This window comes from Pygocentrus nattereri, chromosome 28, assembly GCF_015220715.1.
Source record: "Pygocentrus nattereri isolate fPygNat1 chromosome 28, fPygNat1.pri, whole genome shotgun sequence".
Taxonomy (NCBI): domain Eukaryota; kingdom Metazoa; phylum Chordata; class Actinopteri; order Characiformes; family Serrasalmidae; genus Pygocentrus; species Pygocentrus nattereri.
The window spans coordinates 16,295,249-16,315,659 of NC_051238.1; the positions used below are offsets into that span (position 1 = coordinate 16,295,249).

The 20,411-nt window shown below is 36.8% G+C and overlaps 1 protein-coding gene across 7 annotated transcripts in view; it reads left to right on the top strand.

Annotated features, from left to right (window-relative positions):
* The window catches only part of kazna (kazrin, periplakin interacting protein a), a 131,000-nt gene that overhangs the window by 86,410 nt on the left and 24,179 nt on the right, over positions 1–20,411 (top strand). For all 7 annotated transcript variants that reach the window (XM_017693504.2, XM_037535819.1, XM_037535818.1 and 4 more), the window contains exon 3: positions 16,832–17,023. In XM_017693504.2, coding sequence (XP_017548993.1) covers positions 16,888–17,023 — 136 coding nt within the window. In that variant the 5' untranslated portion in view covers positions 16,832–16,887. The remainder of the gene's footprint in view (positions 1–16,831; positions 17,024–20,411) is intronic.

Consider the following 20,411-nt stretch of genomic DNA (forward strand, 5'->3'; position numbering starts at 1 on the left):
AGGCAGACTGTGAGTGACTGTCTGTGTCTGTCTGTCTGCCCTGCGATGGACTGGTGACCTGTCCAGGGTGGACAAAAGCCGAAATTTTAAAATGAGTGAAAGAACACCATGTAGAGTAATCGAAGTACTAAGAGTATTGCTGTATCAGCTGCTTTACTTCGCTATTGTTGGTGATACAGCTACTAGTATATGACCAACAAGTGCATGCAACCTGGAATAGCATTTGATGTTTTGATTGTTATTTTCAGAATTATCAATTAAGGAGTTTGCCAAGTTAACGTTAGCCATCTTGGAAGCTGTAGTCAGTGTTTTTGTATTTTCAAATGTGTCATCACACACATTGTTTTTTGTCTGTTCCAACGTACCAGATGTCAGAAGAAATAGATGATATATCGTGTGTTGTGAGCTTCTTGGTGTAATACCACGGTGTTATATTTTTGCCATATTGCCCACCACTACTATAACGTCTGCATTATTAGCCTGTACGCTGATAGCTAGAGTATGAAAAATGTGAGCTTTCTCCCCATATTTTACACTCTCATGAGAAAACGTATTCTTGCTTGACTCTACATATGATTCTGGGTACCTGTAAACATGACATGTAGCCAAAGGCAGTCTAGCAAAATTAGGCTTGCCTAGAGTTGATATCATAGCTTTTTGAAATGTGGCTGTGCTGTTTTGCTGGTTCATTTTGTTCAACTTGTTTGCAAAGCTCAGAAAGACTAAAAATCTCAATATCATTTGGCTTGAAATTTAAAAGACATTCTATGTTGTCCACCCTTAGGAGGGATGTGATCCAAAGTGCTTTTATTTTTCTGATGCAAATATTTGTCATTTGTGTTAATGAGTGGATCAGGTTTAGGGGTCAGTGTCTGTAGTCTATGCATCCACCGATGCAGCCTGACTGCCTGTTTCATGAGGTATTTAAAAAAGGCACTCTTTCTTAGCAGTGCTTAGTCCATGCTAATTCCTGCATCTCTCATTCGCAGCGCGATTTAGAAAAGAACAATTTATGACCATAATTTCTCTGTGGTTTGTTTTCATAAATGACACAGAGTGGTTTTCTTCATAGTTCTGTTTGCAGCTCACTTCCCTTCATCAAATTGCTTCTCATCTTTTCTTAAAGAGGAACACCAATTAAATTAAACTTCATTAGTGCAAAGAGACAAATGAATGATTCATTCATATAAATGGAAATTCATCATTGCAAGCTGCTTTGAGCATTTTAGCTGAATCCATTCTGCCACTGTCTGACTAAGAAAGAACTCAAATATTCTAAATGCATAGTGAATTCATACCTTTGCAAGACTGCTCTCATAGTGCATGCATCAAAAATACATATTGATAGGCAGCATGAGTGCGCAGTTCTGACTTGAACATTCAGTAACATTTGACAAATTTTAGAATTAATATGGTTGAAATAACCATTCATTTTATGAAACCATGGCCTTCTGCGCACCATCAGCTATTAGTTTGACGAGAAATACACTTCTGTTTATCAATCTAAATGCTAGTTTTTGGAACCAAGAGGAAGATTTACAGTACTGTGCAAAAGTCAGAGACCACTTCATTTATTTAGGTCAAAACAGCCATTAAGCACAAGTTACTTAAATTTCAGGAGATATTTATGTAGAAATATGATTACAAATGAGATAAAACCACTTGCATAGATAAGGGGAAAGTCAAAGGAAAATAAGAGGAAAGGTAAATGGGGCCTGGTAGAACAAAAAATCTGTGACCATTAGATAAATGGTACTTAAAGCTTTCATCTTTGAGAGAGAGGGAAAAAAGCTCTACTCTTTTTTTACTCTAAATTATGTGTAGCTCTAAAGAAGCTGCTGGTAGAACAATAGACCAGCCTCCCCAGAGTCCAGACCTCAGCATCATTGAATGTGTTTGTGATTACTTGGTTCGAAAGAAACAGAAAGTGCAACCAACTTCTAAGACTGAACTCCTGAAAAGAATGGAAGCTGAAACAGAAATTATTTGTAGTTGTTGAAGCTTCTGTGTAAGTGTTTTGCTTAAATGAAAAATGAAGACCTTGTACCTAATGGCTGTTTTGTCTGGAAATTAAATAAATGAAGGATAGTGTCTGACTTTTGCACAGTACTGTAGTCGCTGACGTAGTCATAAGTCACTTTATTTGGTGTTACAGGTCAAGAAACCTTGAGCTCTGACCTCTCGCAGGCTGTTATTGCTGTAGCACTGATTTGAAAATATCTGCTTGTACACAGCAGTTCCTGGCCAGGTTGTCTCGAGAGAAGTAAGGCTTGTGAGGCTTAATTCCTGATTACCTATTTTAGAGCTCTAATTTGAGGTGACAGTGTCAGTCCTAATGCCCAGGACAGTCCAAACAGTTATTCTAGTGCTCTGGATTGCTTGCTTGAATGATCTGGATTGAGGAATTGTTTATTATTACCTTGTAGTACTTCAGTTATGTTGCATTGAAAGCCATAAATAAAAAGGGTTATCATTAAGCAATGGTATGGACAACAAATTAAAAATAATAAAAACATGTCTTATAGGGTGTCCTTGGTTTTTCTTTAATGAGTTTAGTGCAGATACATCCAGCACAATAATATGACTGCAGGAATGCATACTGAATGTGTATGAGTACATATAGGACTGTGGTTTCTAAAATACATAAAGAAAATCTGTTCATTTAAAATATTTAGATATCAAACAGAAGGCAAAATGAATATATTAATTAGAATGTAGAGTACAATTTGACTGAATAGCTCAAATCACAAATCAAATCAAATCACGTTTATTGTCACATCACATTTGCACAGGTGGAAAGTGAGTGAAAATCTTAGGTGTTTAGCCTCCTTATACATAAATATCTAAGAAGAAAAAGCCACACACACACACACACACACACACACACACACACACACACACACACACACACACATATATGTATATTCAAACAAACAAGGGCAGCCTATAATTTGTAGGTCTCAATGTCACTAAATTTGGCTGATTTTGAAGAAAACTGGCAGGTCTACTGTTTCAGAATGAAAGCTGGGCAGTCATAGCTGGAACCTCAGCTAGGAAAAATTGTATTCATATTTAGATGTTCTATCATCTGCTGTTTGTTAAATTAATCCTCTGCAAAACACATTTATGTGGCTCAGTCAGCCAAGTTCTGGCTTATTTGCATGCATGTTGGAGTAATTGCAACTGATAAAACCAAATGACTTGAAGGATGGTATGAAATTACTCCTTTATTTATTTTCCATAGACAACACTCAAGCAGTGTGACGCTGTCAGAGAGCATCCTTTCATTTATTTCATTTCCAATGAGGATGGATATTAAATAAATTTAATCAGGAAAAAAGTAATGCAAAAAAACATTTAAAACATATTTAACAGAAAAAACAGAAGTATCAACAGCTATATATGATACCCCCACTGAGCACTTTATTAGTATTAGTAAACCTACCTTGTGTCTACCCTAATGTCTATTTTATCAGCTCTACTTACTATATAGAGGGCACTTATTGGCAAATATGAGCAAAGTAAATTGTAAAAAATATTCCTAATTACTATTTCTTCTTGATCTTTATTTCAAAATATTAGCAAAAACACAGCCTTTATTTAAAGTATAATGACTGAAAGTAGAAAATAAGTCTAACTAACTAAATTAAGTATACTGCGGTTCATATTTTATGTTTTTAAGTTCACCAGGGTTGGATACACTTAAATGGTCAGCCATGAGTTCTTGTTTCACTGGGGAGTATATATAAGATGAAACACAGGCCAAATTCCCTTCATTCATCGTTATGAGAAAGACCATAGAAAACAGCAGTGATGTAAACATGTTAAAAGTCTGCTAGGAAAAGAATGTATGTCTATCCTGACCCCATGCACAGAGAATAGGATGGTTCAAGTGGACAAAGAATCTCCAAGGATCAAAAGTGGGGAATTGCAGACATGAGTTAGGCCTTGGGGTCAGAACGTCTCCCAAAACACCTATTTAATCACGAGTTGTTTGGGGAGTTGCCAAAAGAAAGCCTCTGCTGTCAAGGACAAACACGTTCAAGTGCCTGCAGTTTGCCAGCCATTACTGTAACTTTCAGTGGGATCATGTTCTATGGTCAAATGAGATGAAAATAGATTTTTGGCAATGAACACCAGTGGCAAGTTTTTGGCCTGGACACAAAGACAGCCATGCAGAAAAGTACCTAATGCCCCTGTAAAGTATGGTGGTGGATCCCCTGGATAGTTTATTCAAACACATATCACAGACTCCATCAAGTACGAGCTAAATTAAAAAATCAAAACCTGACTGCCTTAGCCAGGAAGCTCAAACTGGGCCATAGTTTGGATCTTCCAGCAGGACAATGATCCAAAGCAAAATTAACACAAAAATAAATCACTGACCACAGAATTAAGGTTTTGCCATGGCCATCCCAGCCCCCTGACCTAAACCCTATTGAATACAAGTGAGATGAGCTGAGGAGGAGAGTCAACATTGTGGACCCCAGAATCTGAAGGACCTGGAGAGGTTCTGTGTCCATGTGTTCTCTAGTCTGGTTAAGCTTTATTGGAGGACATTATTATAAAAATATAAATTATAAAAAATATTTATTTCATATATTCATTGTTATTCAGAAAGGTTAGATTTTTGTTAATATGTTGAATGAAAGATCAAAAGTACAATCAGTAAAGAATGTTTTTACAGCCTCTTTGGTTCATGTTCATCAGGGACGCCAGTGCTTGTGGAGGACACTGTAGGTGCATTTTACAGTTCTACAGTTACTAACTGTACTTATCCCACTTTTACCACCCTCTGAAAAGTGCAGTAACAATGTAACAGTCTGTTACATTGAAAGTGATAAAGTTATTTTGGAAAATGGTCTGTAAAAAGTGAATGGTTGTTTTGTCATATAAACCTAAGCAAATGTTATAAGAAGATCTCAGGTGACAAAATAAAATACAAGAATTTTTTTTTTTTTCTTTAAAGTTATTTTTCAGTGGAGCTTTCATTTTTTGCTCTCTCTCTCTCTCTGTGTGCGTGTGTGTGTTTGTGCGTGTGTGTGTGTGTGTGTGTGTGTGTGTGTGTGAGAGAGAGAGAGAGTGAGTGAGAGAGAGAATCTATTAATTTGTGAATGTTTTCCGGTTTAATTATAATGTCAGTCAGAGAGATGGAATCCTATAGCAGCGGCCAACTTGGCACACCACGCATTGGTCTCTGACAGATTGGGGAGGGGAGAGAGTGGGCGAGAGTGGTTCATTTCCACATTGGTCTGTGTTGGTTTTATGTATTGTGATTCAAATTCTTCACCCTGGACAATATTCAGAAAATACAGTAAGTGGGTTATTGCTGGGCCCCATAGTACATACACACCTACAATCACAGCAGTCCATAGCTTCAGGCCAATCATAAGGTTGCCAGTCAGTCTTCATATATTTTCACACTGTAAACAGAGGACACAGAACAGTATGCAAAATATGTTTGATATGGAGAATGGTCTTAGATTCTGGGTGTACTCCTGAGGGTTACAAATTTAATCTGACAAGTTGGGGGTGGCGGGGGACCAACATCAGGAGGCTGTAACTTGCATACAGTAATTCATATGTAAAATTATGTAAACAAAGTATGCCTACAATTACACTTATCATATTGATATCTTGTGCTTTTTTTTAAATTGTAACAGCAAGTTGTAGTTTATATACCCAGTACTTTTCACAGTTATTACTTACTGTATTATCCAACATGCAAAGTATATACCAGACTCTTTGTCAGTCCTACATATTTACTTATCATACTGCAAAATACAGTGCTACCAAGAACTGTATTAAGATTTGTTTTGTAAATTGTATTTAGGTTTGTGAGAATGTGTGTGGGAACTGAAGTAAAGAGGCGTTAAGTAGAATATCAGGTTTTAGAGTGAGTGAGTGTTAAATAGAGAGGTAAAGAGAGAAAGAAAAGGAGAGAGTATGCATTTACCAGCTGGAAATACTGCACCTTGACCCTAGCTCCTCCCCTCTATTCACCTGTGTGTGTGTATGTGTGTGGTTATGTGTGGGGGCGGGGGTAGGTTAGTTGAGGTCGTGGCATTATGTCCAAGCTGTCTCCACCCAGTTTGCTTAAGCAGGGAGAGGGGAAATGAAATACTAGCAAACCTGCTGTTACTCTCATCGTAGAGAGACTGACAGAGTGAGAGACCTACAGAAAGACAGCGACTGAGTAAGAGTTTAGTGCTTGGCTGATGGAAAACTTTGGAGCTGGTGTTGTTTTTTCTTTGTTGTTGCTAAATATGAAGTATCAGTAACTGCTGCTGGAAGCAGACAGGTGTTGGGGACAGAGTGTGAAATGAAGTCGGACCGAGAGGAGGGGAAAGCTGGTGAGTAGCTGGGGTTACCAGAGTTCTTCCTGAGGCAGAACGCAATTGTTTAGTGCCAAAGGAAAGCTTTAAAGACCTGAATGACTGGTTCCCCAATCAATGGGTGGGGTGTGGTGTTGTGGTCAGTAATAGGGGGGTTTAGGTGTTTGTTAAATGCGCTGGGACTGCAGAACCGTTATGATCTTTGGACCTGTTTACATTCAAACTGAGGCAGCAAGAGGAGATACTGTTTACATTCAAAACCATTCCTGTTCATGCTCAAATAGATACACAGCCTCTCAGGTGTAAATCTATGACCTCGCAACAATGAAATTAGATTGGATTTTAATACAATTATTTCGGGAGTTATTTAACGCTTCATGAAATATCAAAGTTCACCACAAAATGATTCGATTATTTTGATACAGAGTTCAGATTCTATTTAAAATTATACAGATCACAGAAAATGTGATTGGAGGAATTATTTACACAGTAATAAACTATAGACTATAAAAGCAAAACACCAAACAGCATCAAAAATCTGAAAATACCCCCAACATTTTTGGCCCAAAAATGAGCACATACTTCAACAGTTTATATTGTAATCAATGATGATCGGTTCTAACGTTCTAATATCCGTGTGGATGAATCACCATGTTCAGATCAGTGCACACATTTCTCTGCACACATACAGTGCAAAAGTCAGAGACCACCCTTATTCACTTTTTCATTTAGACTCATCAAGACTTATTCATTTCAGTGTTGCTCCTTTATTACAGCTTCCATTATTTATGAGAGTCTTATTTTCAGTTTTTCAAAGATATATGCAGGAATATTTTTGCAACTTCTCTGAAGTTCAGTCTTACAAGTTGATTGCATTTTCTGCTTCTGAAAGAAGTTGAGGTCTGGACTTTGGAGCAGCCAGTCCACTGTTCTGAGAACACTTCCGTTTCTCAGTGACAGCCCTTTGACAGCTACACATCCTTTCACACTCATCGTGTTGACTTGTCTTCTCACAGTGGAGGATGGACAGAAACACTTTCAGATCTGATTTTCTCCTCTATCTTAAAGATGAAAGCTTTAAGCTCTGTTTATCTGATTGTGGCAGTGTTGGTGGTATACCAGCTCTTTCACAGTTGTTAGAAGACCCTTTTTTTCTATATCTGAAACCATTTGTTTACTTCACTTTTGGAAACTTCTGTTTTTCACTTATTTGACTTTCCTCTACCTTGCAAGTAGGTTTTCTTAAGATCTTATCTCCTCAGAAATGTCTCCTTAAAAATGGCTTGTACTTTAAGGCCATTTTAACTGAAAATGAAATAAACGGTCTCTTACTTGTGCACTAGTACTGTACATTGATTATAAAATGACATAAAGTCACACCAAAGCCTGACATTTTCAGGTTCATGTGCTCCAGAGTCTTCAGGGCTTGAAATTAGTTTTTGAAAATGGAAGACGATATAAATTAATATTGAGCCTGAGCTCCAGGCGTTCATTGCTTATAAACTAGCCTCTCTTCTTGCTGATCTCTTTCTGGGCCAGTGCCCTCTCCATTAAGTACGCAAGAGCAGTAATCTGTCATTGGCCTTGGCCCTCTGTCTTTTTCTAAGTGTTTTGTCCCTTGTTTTCAGTCTCAGTGCTTTTGTCTGAAGAACACATTATTGATTATCCCTAGTCTTTCTTTTGGCTCTCTTTGTTCTGTCCATTTCTGTCCACTTTCCAACTGTTCTAGTGAATCAAATTATACTGGCAAAATGACTCTACATTGGTGAAATCATGCTGGTTTGCTGAAGTCAGTGGTTTAAAATTACAATAGCTGGAAATGACTTACATTTGTGAGTCACATTTTGATTTACAATGAATGGGAAAAAACATCACTTGAGGCCGTGTCAAAGTCCTAGATACACCAATCAGCTGTAACATTAAAACCACCGTGTTTCTACACTCATTGTCGGTTTTTATCAGCTCCATTTACCATGCAGGTGCACTTTATAGTTCTACAATTACAGACTGTAGTCCATCTGTTTCTCTGTATATTTTGTTAGCCCACTTTCATTCTATTCTTCAATGGTCAGGGCCCCCACAGGACCACCACAGAGCAAGTATTATTTGGATGGGGGATCATTCACAGTGTCCACTCACTGTCCACTCAATTAGACACACAGCCTTGTTGATCCACCTTGTAGATATAAAGTCAGAGACAGCTCATCTGTAGTCACAGGATGCTGCCCACAGTGTGCTGTTTGGTAGATATCTTTGGGTGGTGGACTATTCTCAGTCCAGCAGTGAAGTGAAAAAAAAAAGTTCATGCAATGGCTAAAATATTCATAGTCATACTGGGAAGGATGATGTCATGTATAAATTATCAGTATCACTTTATTTTAAAGTTTTAACGAAGACCTGTTGGGGCGTTATTAAAATATGTATTGTTTATTAAGGTTCTTTGCTGTGTAAAGCCCAAAGTAGACAATTCTATATGCATTAAGCTTCATACATTTTAACCTGTATTAAGACATAATTGCAGTTCTGTTGAAAATGAAAATATTAGCTGTCAGTATGTAAAATTAACACTTTATTTATACCTTGTTGAAAGTCACGAAAAGATGCAAGATGTGCTCCATATTCTAAAGTACAGTTTTAGCCATTGAGTTCTTGTATAGCAACCAAAGTACAATAAGTAAGTTTTAAATTTGTAATGTGAAGTGCCTTGTTTCACATTTTAGCACCTAATGAATAATGACTAAAATTGCACTGTACAATACAAATTAGGGACTTATTAAAGTCTTATTTACTCTAAAGTAATAGACTGCTTACAACCAAATGCTGCCTGTTACACAGTAATAAGATGTGAATTTTTATTTTGATGCAATTGCTAGTGTTTTTCTCGAATCATGTACTTATACAAGTTATTATGAATTAAGCTTAATGCATAGTGAAAAAAACATTTGAAAGTGTCTAATATGGGCTTTACCAATGAAAGAACAAGGCTTTAATAAAGTCCCTATATGGTTTCCATAAAATAAAGTGAAACTAATTTTTTTTCTTGTGCCCCTGAACAAACAATCATCATTCAACATGCACAAATCAAATGAACATTTTTCCTTGTCTGTCAAATATTTTAAAATATTTTCATTGTAAACATATTTTTTCACCATTTTAAACATTTTTTGTTGTTATGCAAAGAAAATGAGTAGGAAACATTACTACAGTAAATGCTAGGCCTATTCTGATGTATCCTTGAGAATGACTTAGTCATAAAATTCTCCTGGCTGCTGTCATTCTGCTGTCATTAAACTAAAGAGAGTGACTGTGCTAAAAGTGTGAGCACACCAGTAGTAGTGTAAGAAAGGTGTGTAAGTGGAGCGAGTATTTGCAGCTGTGTAGCAACTTAGCCTCAACTGCTAAACTAGAGGCTTTCTTCAGCTCATACATATTATGTGATTATTAACTTACTGAGATACACAGCATCCACATTCAGAAAGCTGGTTTGTCAAAAAACATCTGTTATCTGAAGCAGATCATTTCGTTTCCTTACACAAGAACATATTTTGGTGCATTATTGTTTTTCAGTTTATAGACTAAACATATTGCTTTGTTCAGAATGACTGGGTTGCTAACAGGCTGTCGGATGGTTGCAGATATCCCCAAGTTAAAACTCTAATTGAGAATAGTTTTTGTTGTTTTGTTTATTTGTGGTCAGCAGTGCCATATTCTTCCCTTTGTTTAGTAATTGTTGCTTGCAATAACATTACTAATTGGCTTGAAACATTCAAGGAGCTATAGCAACCGGATAGACATTATCTACGTTCAAATGTGCATTTCTTTCATCAGATTTGAAAATAGAATATTATTTTCACAGCCCTAGTGCACATATTGGGTCTCAGTCACCAATATCTTCCTACGTTTTTTCTTAAATTCGTGCCTAAGAAAAGTCCTAAGAAAAGTGTACGTCAGATTCATGACAGAACTGTTCACAACTTTGTGCTCTTGGGTTTGTGTAGATTCCGATCTTACCTAAGAACAAATACCAATAAGAAGACACTGGTGAACAATCAGAATCTTTATGAAAACTGCATAAGTGGGTTTTAAGAATAAATGTCTTCTTAAGAACGGCTGGTAAATGAGGCTGTACTGTTATTCTTTTCATTTTTGAAGGCATTTTGACATTTAAATCCAAAACTGAAAGCCCAGCTCAAATAGCCTCAGTTCAGCCCAATATTAAATAAGTAATTATGTAAAGTAATTCAACTGTATAGCAAAGTGAGCATAATGACTCTATTCCTTTAAAGGTTAGATGTCTTTTGTGCACATAATCCATGTACAACTTGTTCAAAGAATGGCTAAGTTCTTTAATGAAATGGGTACTTTAAAGCACATATCATTTATCCTGAGTTATGCTGAAAGTGCAGTTGACCAGCTCATTTTCTACTGCACTCTTGCTGGTTTAAGTAGCCCATTATCTACTGCTTGTGTGAGGGTGACTGCATTATCCACTAAGAGCTGCATTGTGCATAATGACATTTGAGTGCTTAATTAACATAGACATTAATGTGGGCATTTTTAACAGTGGCTGATAAACCTCATTCTGTTGCACATGTTGCCAACTATGCAGGTTTTCACTCCGTCACTGAGTTTGTTGGAATTTCAGTTTGAGTTTAGCCAGCTTGTTTCCAAACCTCTCCTTGAGGAAGCCAGTATTTACCATCCAGTACCTAGTTGACCTAACTGATCCTTCCTTAAATTACAGGTGTGTAGCTAATGAGTTTGTGAGAATTCAGTAAGCAGTCAGGAATTAAACATATGTAACTGTATTTTTCTGTATCTTAAGGTATGAAAACCTGTAATGTTTTACTATATATGTGTTTATTTGCACTTAGTATAGTCACCTAGTGTTTTACACACACACACACACACACACACATATTGCAAATGTATTAAAAGGAAAATATTTATTGTAATAATTTGTCTTCTAACCCCTCTCAGACCAGGTGAGCTTGACATCTTCTCAGGCTGAGATGAGCCCATTTGTGCCTCCCTTGCACTCCCACCCCACTCCCCTTCTGATTTTTGAGTAGGGAGAGAGAGAGAGAGATTTCAGGTCCTCTTAATACACAGGTGCACTTTGTAGTTCTACAATTACAGTACTGCATTTGTTTCTCTCTGCATACTTTGTTAGTCTCCTTTTATCCAGTTCTTCGGTGGTCAGAATCCCCACAGGACAGTTTTAAAAATCCAGCAGCACTGCTGTGTCTGATCCACTCGTACCAGCACAACACACACTAACACACTGCCACCACATCAGTGTCACTGCAGTACTGAGAATGATCCACCACCCAAATAATATCTGCTCTGTGGTGGTCCTGACTATTGAAGAAAAGGGTAAAAGGGGGCTAACAAAGTATGCAGTGAAACAAATGGATTGCAGTCTGTAATTGTAGAACTACGGAGTGCATCTGTATGGCAAATAGAGCTGATAAAATGGACAATGAGTGTAGATACAACTTAAGTGTACCTAATAGAGCGATCAGTGAGTGTACCTTTTCAACAAATAGTACAGTATTGTTTAGTTTTCAGTTTTTGTTATGATGATAAATATATCAGACTGGATTTGTTTATAGTAAGCAATGGCTTAATAAATGCATTGTTTGCCATGCAGTGCTTTATTTATGTATATTTTCTAGGCTTTCTGTCTTATCTTTTGAAGGGCTTGGTATGATTTTTTTCTGTTCCATTGTAATTATTTGGTGTGATTTTACAGTCTCTTGTTTTACTCAATTAAATAAAAAACTGATCAGCTGATCAATTTGAATGACAAACAAGGAATCTGCAGGTCATTCTAAAGCCAAGTTTAGTCTGAAGATTCTCCACAAGGGACAGCTGTTGACACTGAGAAAGTTTGTGTGCATCATTGAAAAAGAGGAAACCCACACCAAAAGCATCTCATTTATATGTTATAAGTTTCATGTATATAAAGGCAAGTTAAATGTTTGCTGTTATAAACTACGTCATCAAGTATGAGTACTAGATTAGTCGTCAAAACCTTACGATTACTCGATTGTGAGTATAATTGGTAGTGACATTCCTTATAATATGATTAATAGCAACAGCTCTCAGCTCTCATATCATGATCATGTTTTTTCTGCTCCCACGCTTAGCGATGCCATTTGCAAAATATGGTGTAGGGTCCATGAGAGTAGAGTTGGTAGAATTTTGGCAGTAGAGCCAATCTGGCTGTCTGCTAGGTCATGTAAACAAACCCAAGCATTCAGAACACTTCCATAAAGTGTGCATAGTCACACACATGCACAAGATAAGGTTTGAATGTGTAAGGAAGTGTGACAGTTTGTCAGAGTTGCAGTGTTGATCTGATTTATGCTACTTCTTCATTTTGTCTTTGCCAACACTGAGCTGTGAAGGCCTCATGATAGCAATTCCCACATCAAACAGGCTCTCGTGAAAGGATTTATGCTGTCATGATTCAGGGCCGTTATATGGCGAGGCAGTAAGCCACATTCCACCTGATTTGTAATGGAGCCCTCAGAGATTCAGGATTCAAGATGAAGCAATTTCAGACTGTTTTGTGTGCCTGCTGTATTTTTGCTTGTAAGGCATGCTTTTGATTTTTTTGCTACTATGTGGTCTTTGTTGGAATCTTTACCTCTTGACCACTGCATGTTTTAGCAAATGGACTCTTAACAGCATGTTGCCGGTTGAGAAGAATGAATGTAAGGGTTTTCTATTGTATAAAAGCTCAGTAGTTTGAGCAGATAATTCCTTCTCTCTGACAAAAGCCACTGTACCTGTTGTGGCATATGGCATTTTTCACTTTTGCTTTTTTGTGATGGGGTCACTGAGTGTTATGCACTTGGTTTTCAGGCTTTCCAGGAAAGAGAAATTGAAGTTCTCTTATTTCTGCAGGAACTGAAAAGCCAATGACCAATAATGAGAGCAACAGTAGAGTATAGAGAGCTGGTTAAAAGCCATGAACCTCAGTGAAACAGAATAACCTTTCAGTGGAGGTGAACTGAATCTGTTTTTTTGGCAGTGCTTCAGAGAGCAGGATGAGGCATTTTTATATTCAAGCCAATTTTAAAATTTGAACAAATTAGTTTAGTTATGAACCTCTTAAGCTTCATTTTAGAAATCTGACGCTTTATTTCATCCTGCTCTCACCTGCTCCCACATAAATTTGTAATCATTTGTCCTGCTCCCTCCTGCAGACGAACCATTTTGACCTACGCCCACCCACACAGTTCCTTCAAGGTGAACTGACATCCAATATCTGACATGGTTTATTCACTAATACATTCATGGCCATCAGGCTCACTGTGAAGTGACTTCAGCAAATGCCACTTTTCCCCTGTAAACACAAAGCAGGAATTAAAGCACAGAAGGATTATTTTTTGTGTTATGATGGGTTCGACAGCTGTGGCCATCAGACTGAAGCCTCACATGATCATGTGATCAACTCTATAGAACTACTTTTTTGAGCCATTTTACTGTGATCATTTTATGTTGTGTGTGTGTGTGTATATATATATTTATATATTTATATATTTATATATATATATATATATATATATATATATATATATATATATATATATATAATATAAATTATATATAATTTATACAATATAAATAATAATATAATAATATTATATATATATATATATATATATATATATATATATATATATATATATATAATTTACTGACCATTCTACTTTATTTAGGCTATTCAATAATTTGTGATAAATGTCTTTGTGCATGGTTCGGCTACTCTCTCCTACACTGGGCTGGTTACCCTTCCATCCTCTGCCCCACCCAGCTCCCACAAACAACACCAAGATTTATTATGTTGTAATCTTCCTTTCTTTCATTTTTTCTTTTTGTCTGAATTTCTTCTTTCTTTCTTTCTTTCTTTCTTTCTTTCTTTTTTTCCTTTTTCTTTATGTCTCTATCTTCCTTTTTTCTTTTCTTTCTTTCTTTTTCTGTCTGTCTTTATTCTTTCTTTTTTTCTATTTTCCTTTCTTCCTTCCTTTCTGTCTCCGTCTTTCGTTTCTTGTTCTTCCTTTCTTTCTGTATTTTTTCCTTCTTTCCTTTTCTTTTTTCTTTCTTTGTTTATTTTTCTTTTATTGGTTGTTTACTTTCCTTCTTTATTCTTTTTGCTGTTTCGCTCTTTCTTTCTTTCTCTTGCTCTGTCTCTATGTCTTTCTCTTTCATTCTCTTTTTCTTTGTCCTGCTCATTATTTCTCCACACTACCTCTTTCTCTCTTGCTACTTCTCTCTCTCTCTCTTTGGTTAATCTCTGGCATTTTTTGATACTGGATCTCATTTCAGAATCTTTTTTTATGACTCACTGATCTCTCTCTCTCTCTACCTCTCTTTCTCTCTCTCTCTCTCTTTCTCTCTCACACATACATACACACACACACACATAAACACACACACATACACACACACACACATACACACACCCTATTTTCCTGTCATCTCTCAGTGTTCTAGGTGAGAAATTTCTCTTCTATGCATCCACTCATGTTTTTTAAAGGATTGTTTTGCATAAGGCAGAGATGCTGCTATAGTGTATTAAAAAGTGTATTTGAATGAATTGTGAGAGCTCAGGGCATTCGGGGAAAGAGTTAATGTATGCGCATATTCAGCTGCTCTGCAGATTGAAGCAATTTGCATTAAGTAGCTGACTTTGACTAATCATTAGTTCTAATCGCGTTCTCTTTCATGTCTAAACACCAATACTGAAGTCTTTAATATCCCTTTCACACACAGACCTGACCAAAATCAAAACAGACACTATTATTGTCGGTCCTAACCCACACGTACACAGCTCTACACCCAAACCCAGACCCAAACCCAGAGGTGGCTATCTAGACGATTTGGAAATATGTATTTTGGCATTCTAATAGTTTATAAACTTAGTTTTTGAACATGCCAACAAGAAAATGTTTATTATTATAAAGTAAAATCAAAAACACAAAAGTTTAACATTTATTTATTGTGTGCAGCGAGAAGGAGTGGGAGAAAAAATACATACATTATAATACCAGAAAATGTTGGCTTTTTAAGTAGTATCTATACACAGAGGCCCACACATAGACTTTTTGTTATTGTTATTTTATTACCAAATTTCATTACTGTCTAAATCTACAAGGTGGCCTCTGCTTTCTGCTTAAAGCAAGGCTTCTGTCAATGGAGCAGTTGTCATGGTTTGATGCCCTGTTGACGCAGAAATTAGAAACACCACCCTGTAACATCCAAATAAAAGCCCTCAAACAACATTACGTTCACCTTCCACTATAAATCGCTTTGGATAAAAGCTTTTGATAAATATGTAGAGATAAAGTTTGTTTTGAATGATTCTTTTCTCCAAAACTTTCTTAAATTTCGTCTTTAAATAATATAACTCGCCTGGACTGTCTCAGCTAAACACACAAGACTTTCATCATTCTCACAGTAATTCAGTGAGAAAATGCTCTGCAATAGCTCTTCAATCACAATTACAACCTTCTATGTTAATCATCTGATATGCGAAGCAGATCAGCTTTAGCCGCTCAACTTGTGTATTTCTTTGTCAGTTTGTTCGTAAACCCTAGTAACTACTTTATAATTGAAACAGATGCTTTGTTGATGCATGTCGGTTGACTAAAGTTGCCCTCAGCATCCTTTCCTGAGTCCTGAGACTAGACACTTTAAAGCAATCATTGTTGTGTTATGAAATATTTTCACAAAGCAAGCACTGAACGTTTCCTGTGTGTACTGTATGTATAGTAACCTGGAAAAGTTTCTGAACTCTTGGAATTCCCAGGACATCTGCATTAATTACTCTTATACTATTAAATACTTATCATAATCATTTTTATATAATAATAATAATAATAAACAAAGAGCTTTTTAACATAAAACAAACATAAATATTTGCATTACTAGATCTAAAGTGAACAAAAGGCTGAAATCATTTTAAAAATCAGAAAACATTACATTTTATATATGTAATATTGCATATATTTCATACATTTTATATGCTAGTCCAGTGTTGTAAGCAGAAATACTGTTTCTGTGCTTCAGAATCTTGCAGAATAAATGTTTCTAATTCTAATATCCAGTATACTGGACAGTGAAATCACTAAAAAACAAAATTGTCCACAAATTTATAGAACATCATCTACTATCAGCAGCGGCACTGAATGTGTTAAAGGAACAGTAGTGAAAGCAGCCTGTTTAATGAAGGTTGGAAAATGGTATGGTAAAAATGAATTATGACTGTTGTGTGCAAATTAACTTGGGGGGGATCAAATACAAGAAAAAATATAGGATGTGGGCTCTTAAATCATCTTATATCAAATGTAATTTTAGCATCCTGCACGTCATATACCAAACACAGTGTACCGCAATAAAGTCACAATACGGTAATCTGTCTGCTTTGTGCAGCTCTATTATACTGTCTTATGAGATTTTTAATCTCTTTTCTCTCTCCACAGTGCTGCTGCGTGAGGAAGTGCTGTGTCTTCAGGAGGAAGTGGCTGAGCTGAAGCGGATGAAGGAGATGTTGAATAAGGAGCTGGAGGAGAGCGGGGGAGGCTGTTCTGCGGAGCTTCTCTCTGCTGCTGAGCTCCGAGTGCAGCTGTCTCAGAGAGAGCAAGAGCTGGACCGTGCCAAAGAGGCTCTGCACGGTGAGTTCACATTCAGCTGATCCATCAAGGACCCCAAGGTTTGAACCTAACCTCAGATCTGACCCCAAATCAGCTGAGCTCACATCATTCATAATTAGCCCGAGTGTCTGTAACCTCTAACCTCTCACCTCAAGTCTGTCCCTTTCACCCCTATCTTTCACCCTTACCTCAGACAGCACAAGGTGAATCTTCATTAACCCTGGCACTGATACTGACCTTTACCACTTATTAAGCTGCACAGACCACGTGGTGGGGATTTTGGAGAGTAGCACCAATTTTGGCTCAGAGCAACATCTATATATTGCTGACCTTTCCTGACCCTCACTGACACTACTGCTGTATCATTTATAGAATTTGCATACACTCTGTTTATTTTCATGTTTCTTAACAGATAACATTTTCTTAAAATGGACAGGTCCGGTTGTTAAGTCTGAGTGCTTCAACTACATTTAAACAACTACAAAATAATCAGTGTACACATAAATTGTTAAGTTTGTTTACACCTGCTAATCTGTTTCTTCTGAAATCTGCTCTTCTGAGAAGGCTTTACACTGGACATTAGAACATTGCTGTAAGGATTTGATTGTTTTCATCCACAAGAGCATTAGTCAGGTGAGGTACTGATGTTGGATGATTAGCACTGGATCATAAATGGCACTTCAACTCTTTTAAAACTTACAGCATTGCAACTGGACTATTACTGTTAATGAATTATTTATTACACATGGCTGTGTTTTATCATATTGTGCTTTGTCACTGCTGTGTTCTACCTGCAATAAGCCACTCAAGGTCTTGTGTTTCTGTGATTTTTGCCACAGATTCTTTACTCTATGTCATGCCTAACAATTCCTCTTAACCATGATACAAAAACCTGCTGCCTCTTTTAGTTGTTTTGCATTAATTGCTTCAATATGAATGTGTCATTGGCAATACGTTTAAAGACTTTGGCTTTATCCTTTTTAACTCATTCAAATCTGGTCCTAAAGTAGGTCAAATGTCCACACTGTCCACACTGTCCACAAAGTATGGCTAAAAATGAAAAGAATTGATTGCTTTAGATAACTAACCACTTTCTGTTGTTGCGAATGTTGGATTTCATGGCACATACTGTAGCCTGTACACTATAAAAAGTTTAGTAAGCTTATTTAATGTAAACTGTGACATTAAAGCAGAAAGCAGAAATAGATGACTTTGTCCTCAGAAATTAAGCTGACCTTTAAACTGCTGCTGTATTTACTTTGGTTACACTAGCCATTCACAGCCAACCCTATGGAGTCACTATCAGTTTGTCTCTGGCATTGTAGCGTGATCTCAACTGAATTTTGAAATATCTGTTCTTGAATCAGCTGCCTCATATAAAAATAATAGCGTCATGAACTCGTTCATCTGAGCTGTATAAAAGTCATTATTTATTACACAGAGAATGGCTCAGAGAGCAGATTCAGAAAGCAGCTAATTGTCACAGTACAGTGTAAAACCATTATGTGTGCTCATTTGTTTTCATCAGTGTATCAGAGTTTTGATCTGTGTCTGTCTCTTGCTGTGGTTTTTATATGTGGAAGTCAGTTTCCTCTGGAGAGAAATAAAGCTCTGTTCTGTAATTTCATATTCAGCCATGCACTGTATCTTCCCTGCATATCAGCGGGTGATGATGTTGCTGTTTATTTATTTTGTGTTTTGCTTCGGGCTGGTTGCACCTGTTAATGAGCAAAGTCCTAGAATGGTTATTTATATTTTATTTAACCCTCATTTCAAAATGGAAGTCCCACTGAGACTCACGTCTCTGAGAGGAAGCTCCATTTACAAACTACAAAACATGCATTCAGTTTCCCATTACAATTTCTAATGAGTGCTGTGCTGTTTGTAATTAAAATATTAGATTCTGTTGTCTTTTGCTCTGAACACACGCAAACACAAACCCCCTATGCCACACACGGTGGTCGTGTTTTCATGGGGATATAATTTATACCACATTACGCCACAATATGCTTTTCAGAACATATTGCGAAGATTGTCATTTCTTGAAGATTTGACCATGTTCACTACTTTGTAATAAAGCATGCAGAACACTGACCAACTGCATGCTTTATTACAAGGACAGTATAAATAGACCTTTTATTTGATGTATTGTAGTGTGTAAAACACTGAAAACAAATCATTGTCTCATCTGTTCTTTATAACCTCCAAGTCCAAATCACTTGGTCCTAGAACAGAAGGAAATAAGACAGAATAAAGACAAAATAAGCTCTCCAGACAAAGCAAATATATGGTAAAGAAATCTCTTCAGATTAAAATATGATTTGTTTTTTTGCATTATTTTTTGTGGCTTATCTTGTTTGTGCCATGACATTTATTACATGACATAAATTTCATGTGCAGGTTTGAACTGTTAGACAGTGTTCCACATATGTTTCATCAGTCTTCTTCTGTTTACAGCAGTCACTTATTTTGATAGAAAAAGGCGATTTGACTGACATGCAAAACAACCAGGAGTGTCGTCATTGGGTGACGTGTAGGTGACCCGTGTGAAACAAATTGGTCTGTTGTCATGGTATGCAGAACAGACAACTGTGGTAATCTAAGACTTTCTAACCAGGGCTCAAAAATCTGATTCTTCCAAATTTATGAACGGGCTACTCACCTTGGCATTGCATCATAAAGATCACTTGGGGTCTTCTTTATGATGGAATACCCTGGCCCATCTTTTTCAAAAGCATCTCAAAATGACATTTTTTGGTGGAGCCACATGACATTTGAAGAAATAAGAACTTGCGGACAAACGTTTTTCAGTGAGTTGAGCACTTTTAATGTTGGCTTATTTTGCACCATGTTTTTTATTTTAAAGTTTTAAATATAAAATCATGCCAAACAATTTTGTTAAAAATTTGATGTAACTAAATTACTACATTTTGATAGTTCATCTTACCTACACATATGTTTGGATGGTTGCACCACCAACGTTTTTGGACTTTTGGAGGCAAAAAGAAACTAAAATGAATTTGATATGGATGCACTGAAAATTGTTTCACACAAAGGAATTGCTGAATAATTTCATGAATGTCATGCGTTTGTTACATTTGGGAAAATAATGGACTTGGAGTCACATCAACAAGGCATTTTCGTCCACATAACTGCCGCTCACTGGATATTTTCTCTTTTTCTGACCATTCTCTGTAAACCCTAGAGATGGTTGAAAATCCCAGTAGATCAGCAGTTTCTGAAATACTCAGACCAGCCCGTCTGGCACCAACAACCACGCCACGTTCAGTCACTTAAATCCCCTTTCTTCCCCATTCTGATGCTCGGTCTGCACCTCAGCAAGTTGTCTTGACCACCTCTACATGCCTAAATGCATTGAGTTGTGGCCATGTGATTGGCTGATTAGCTA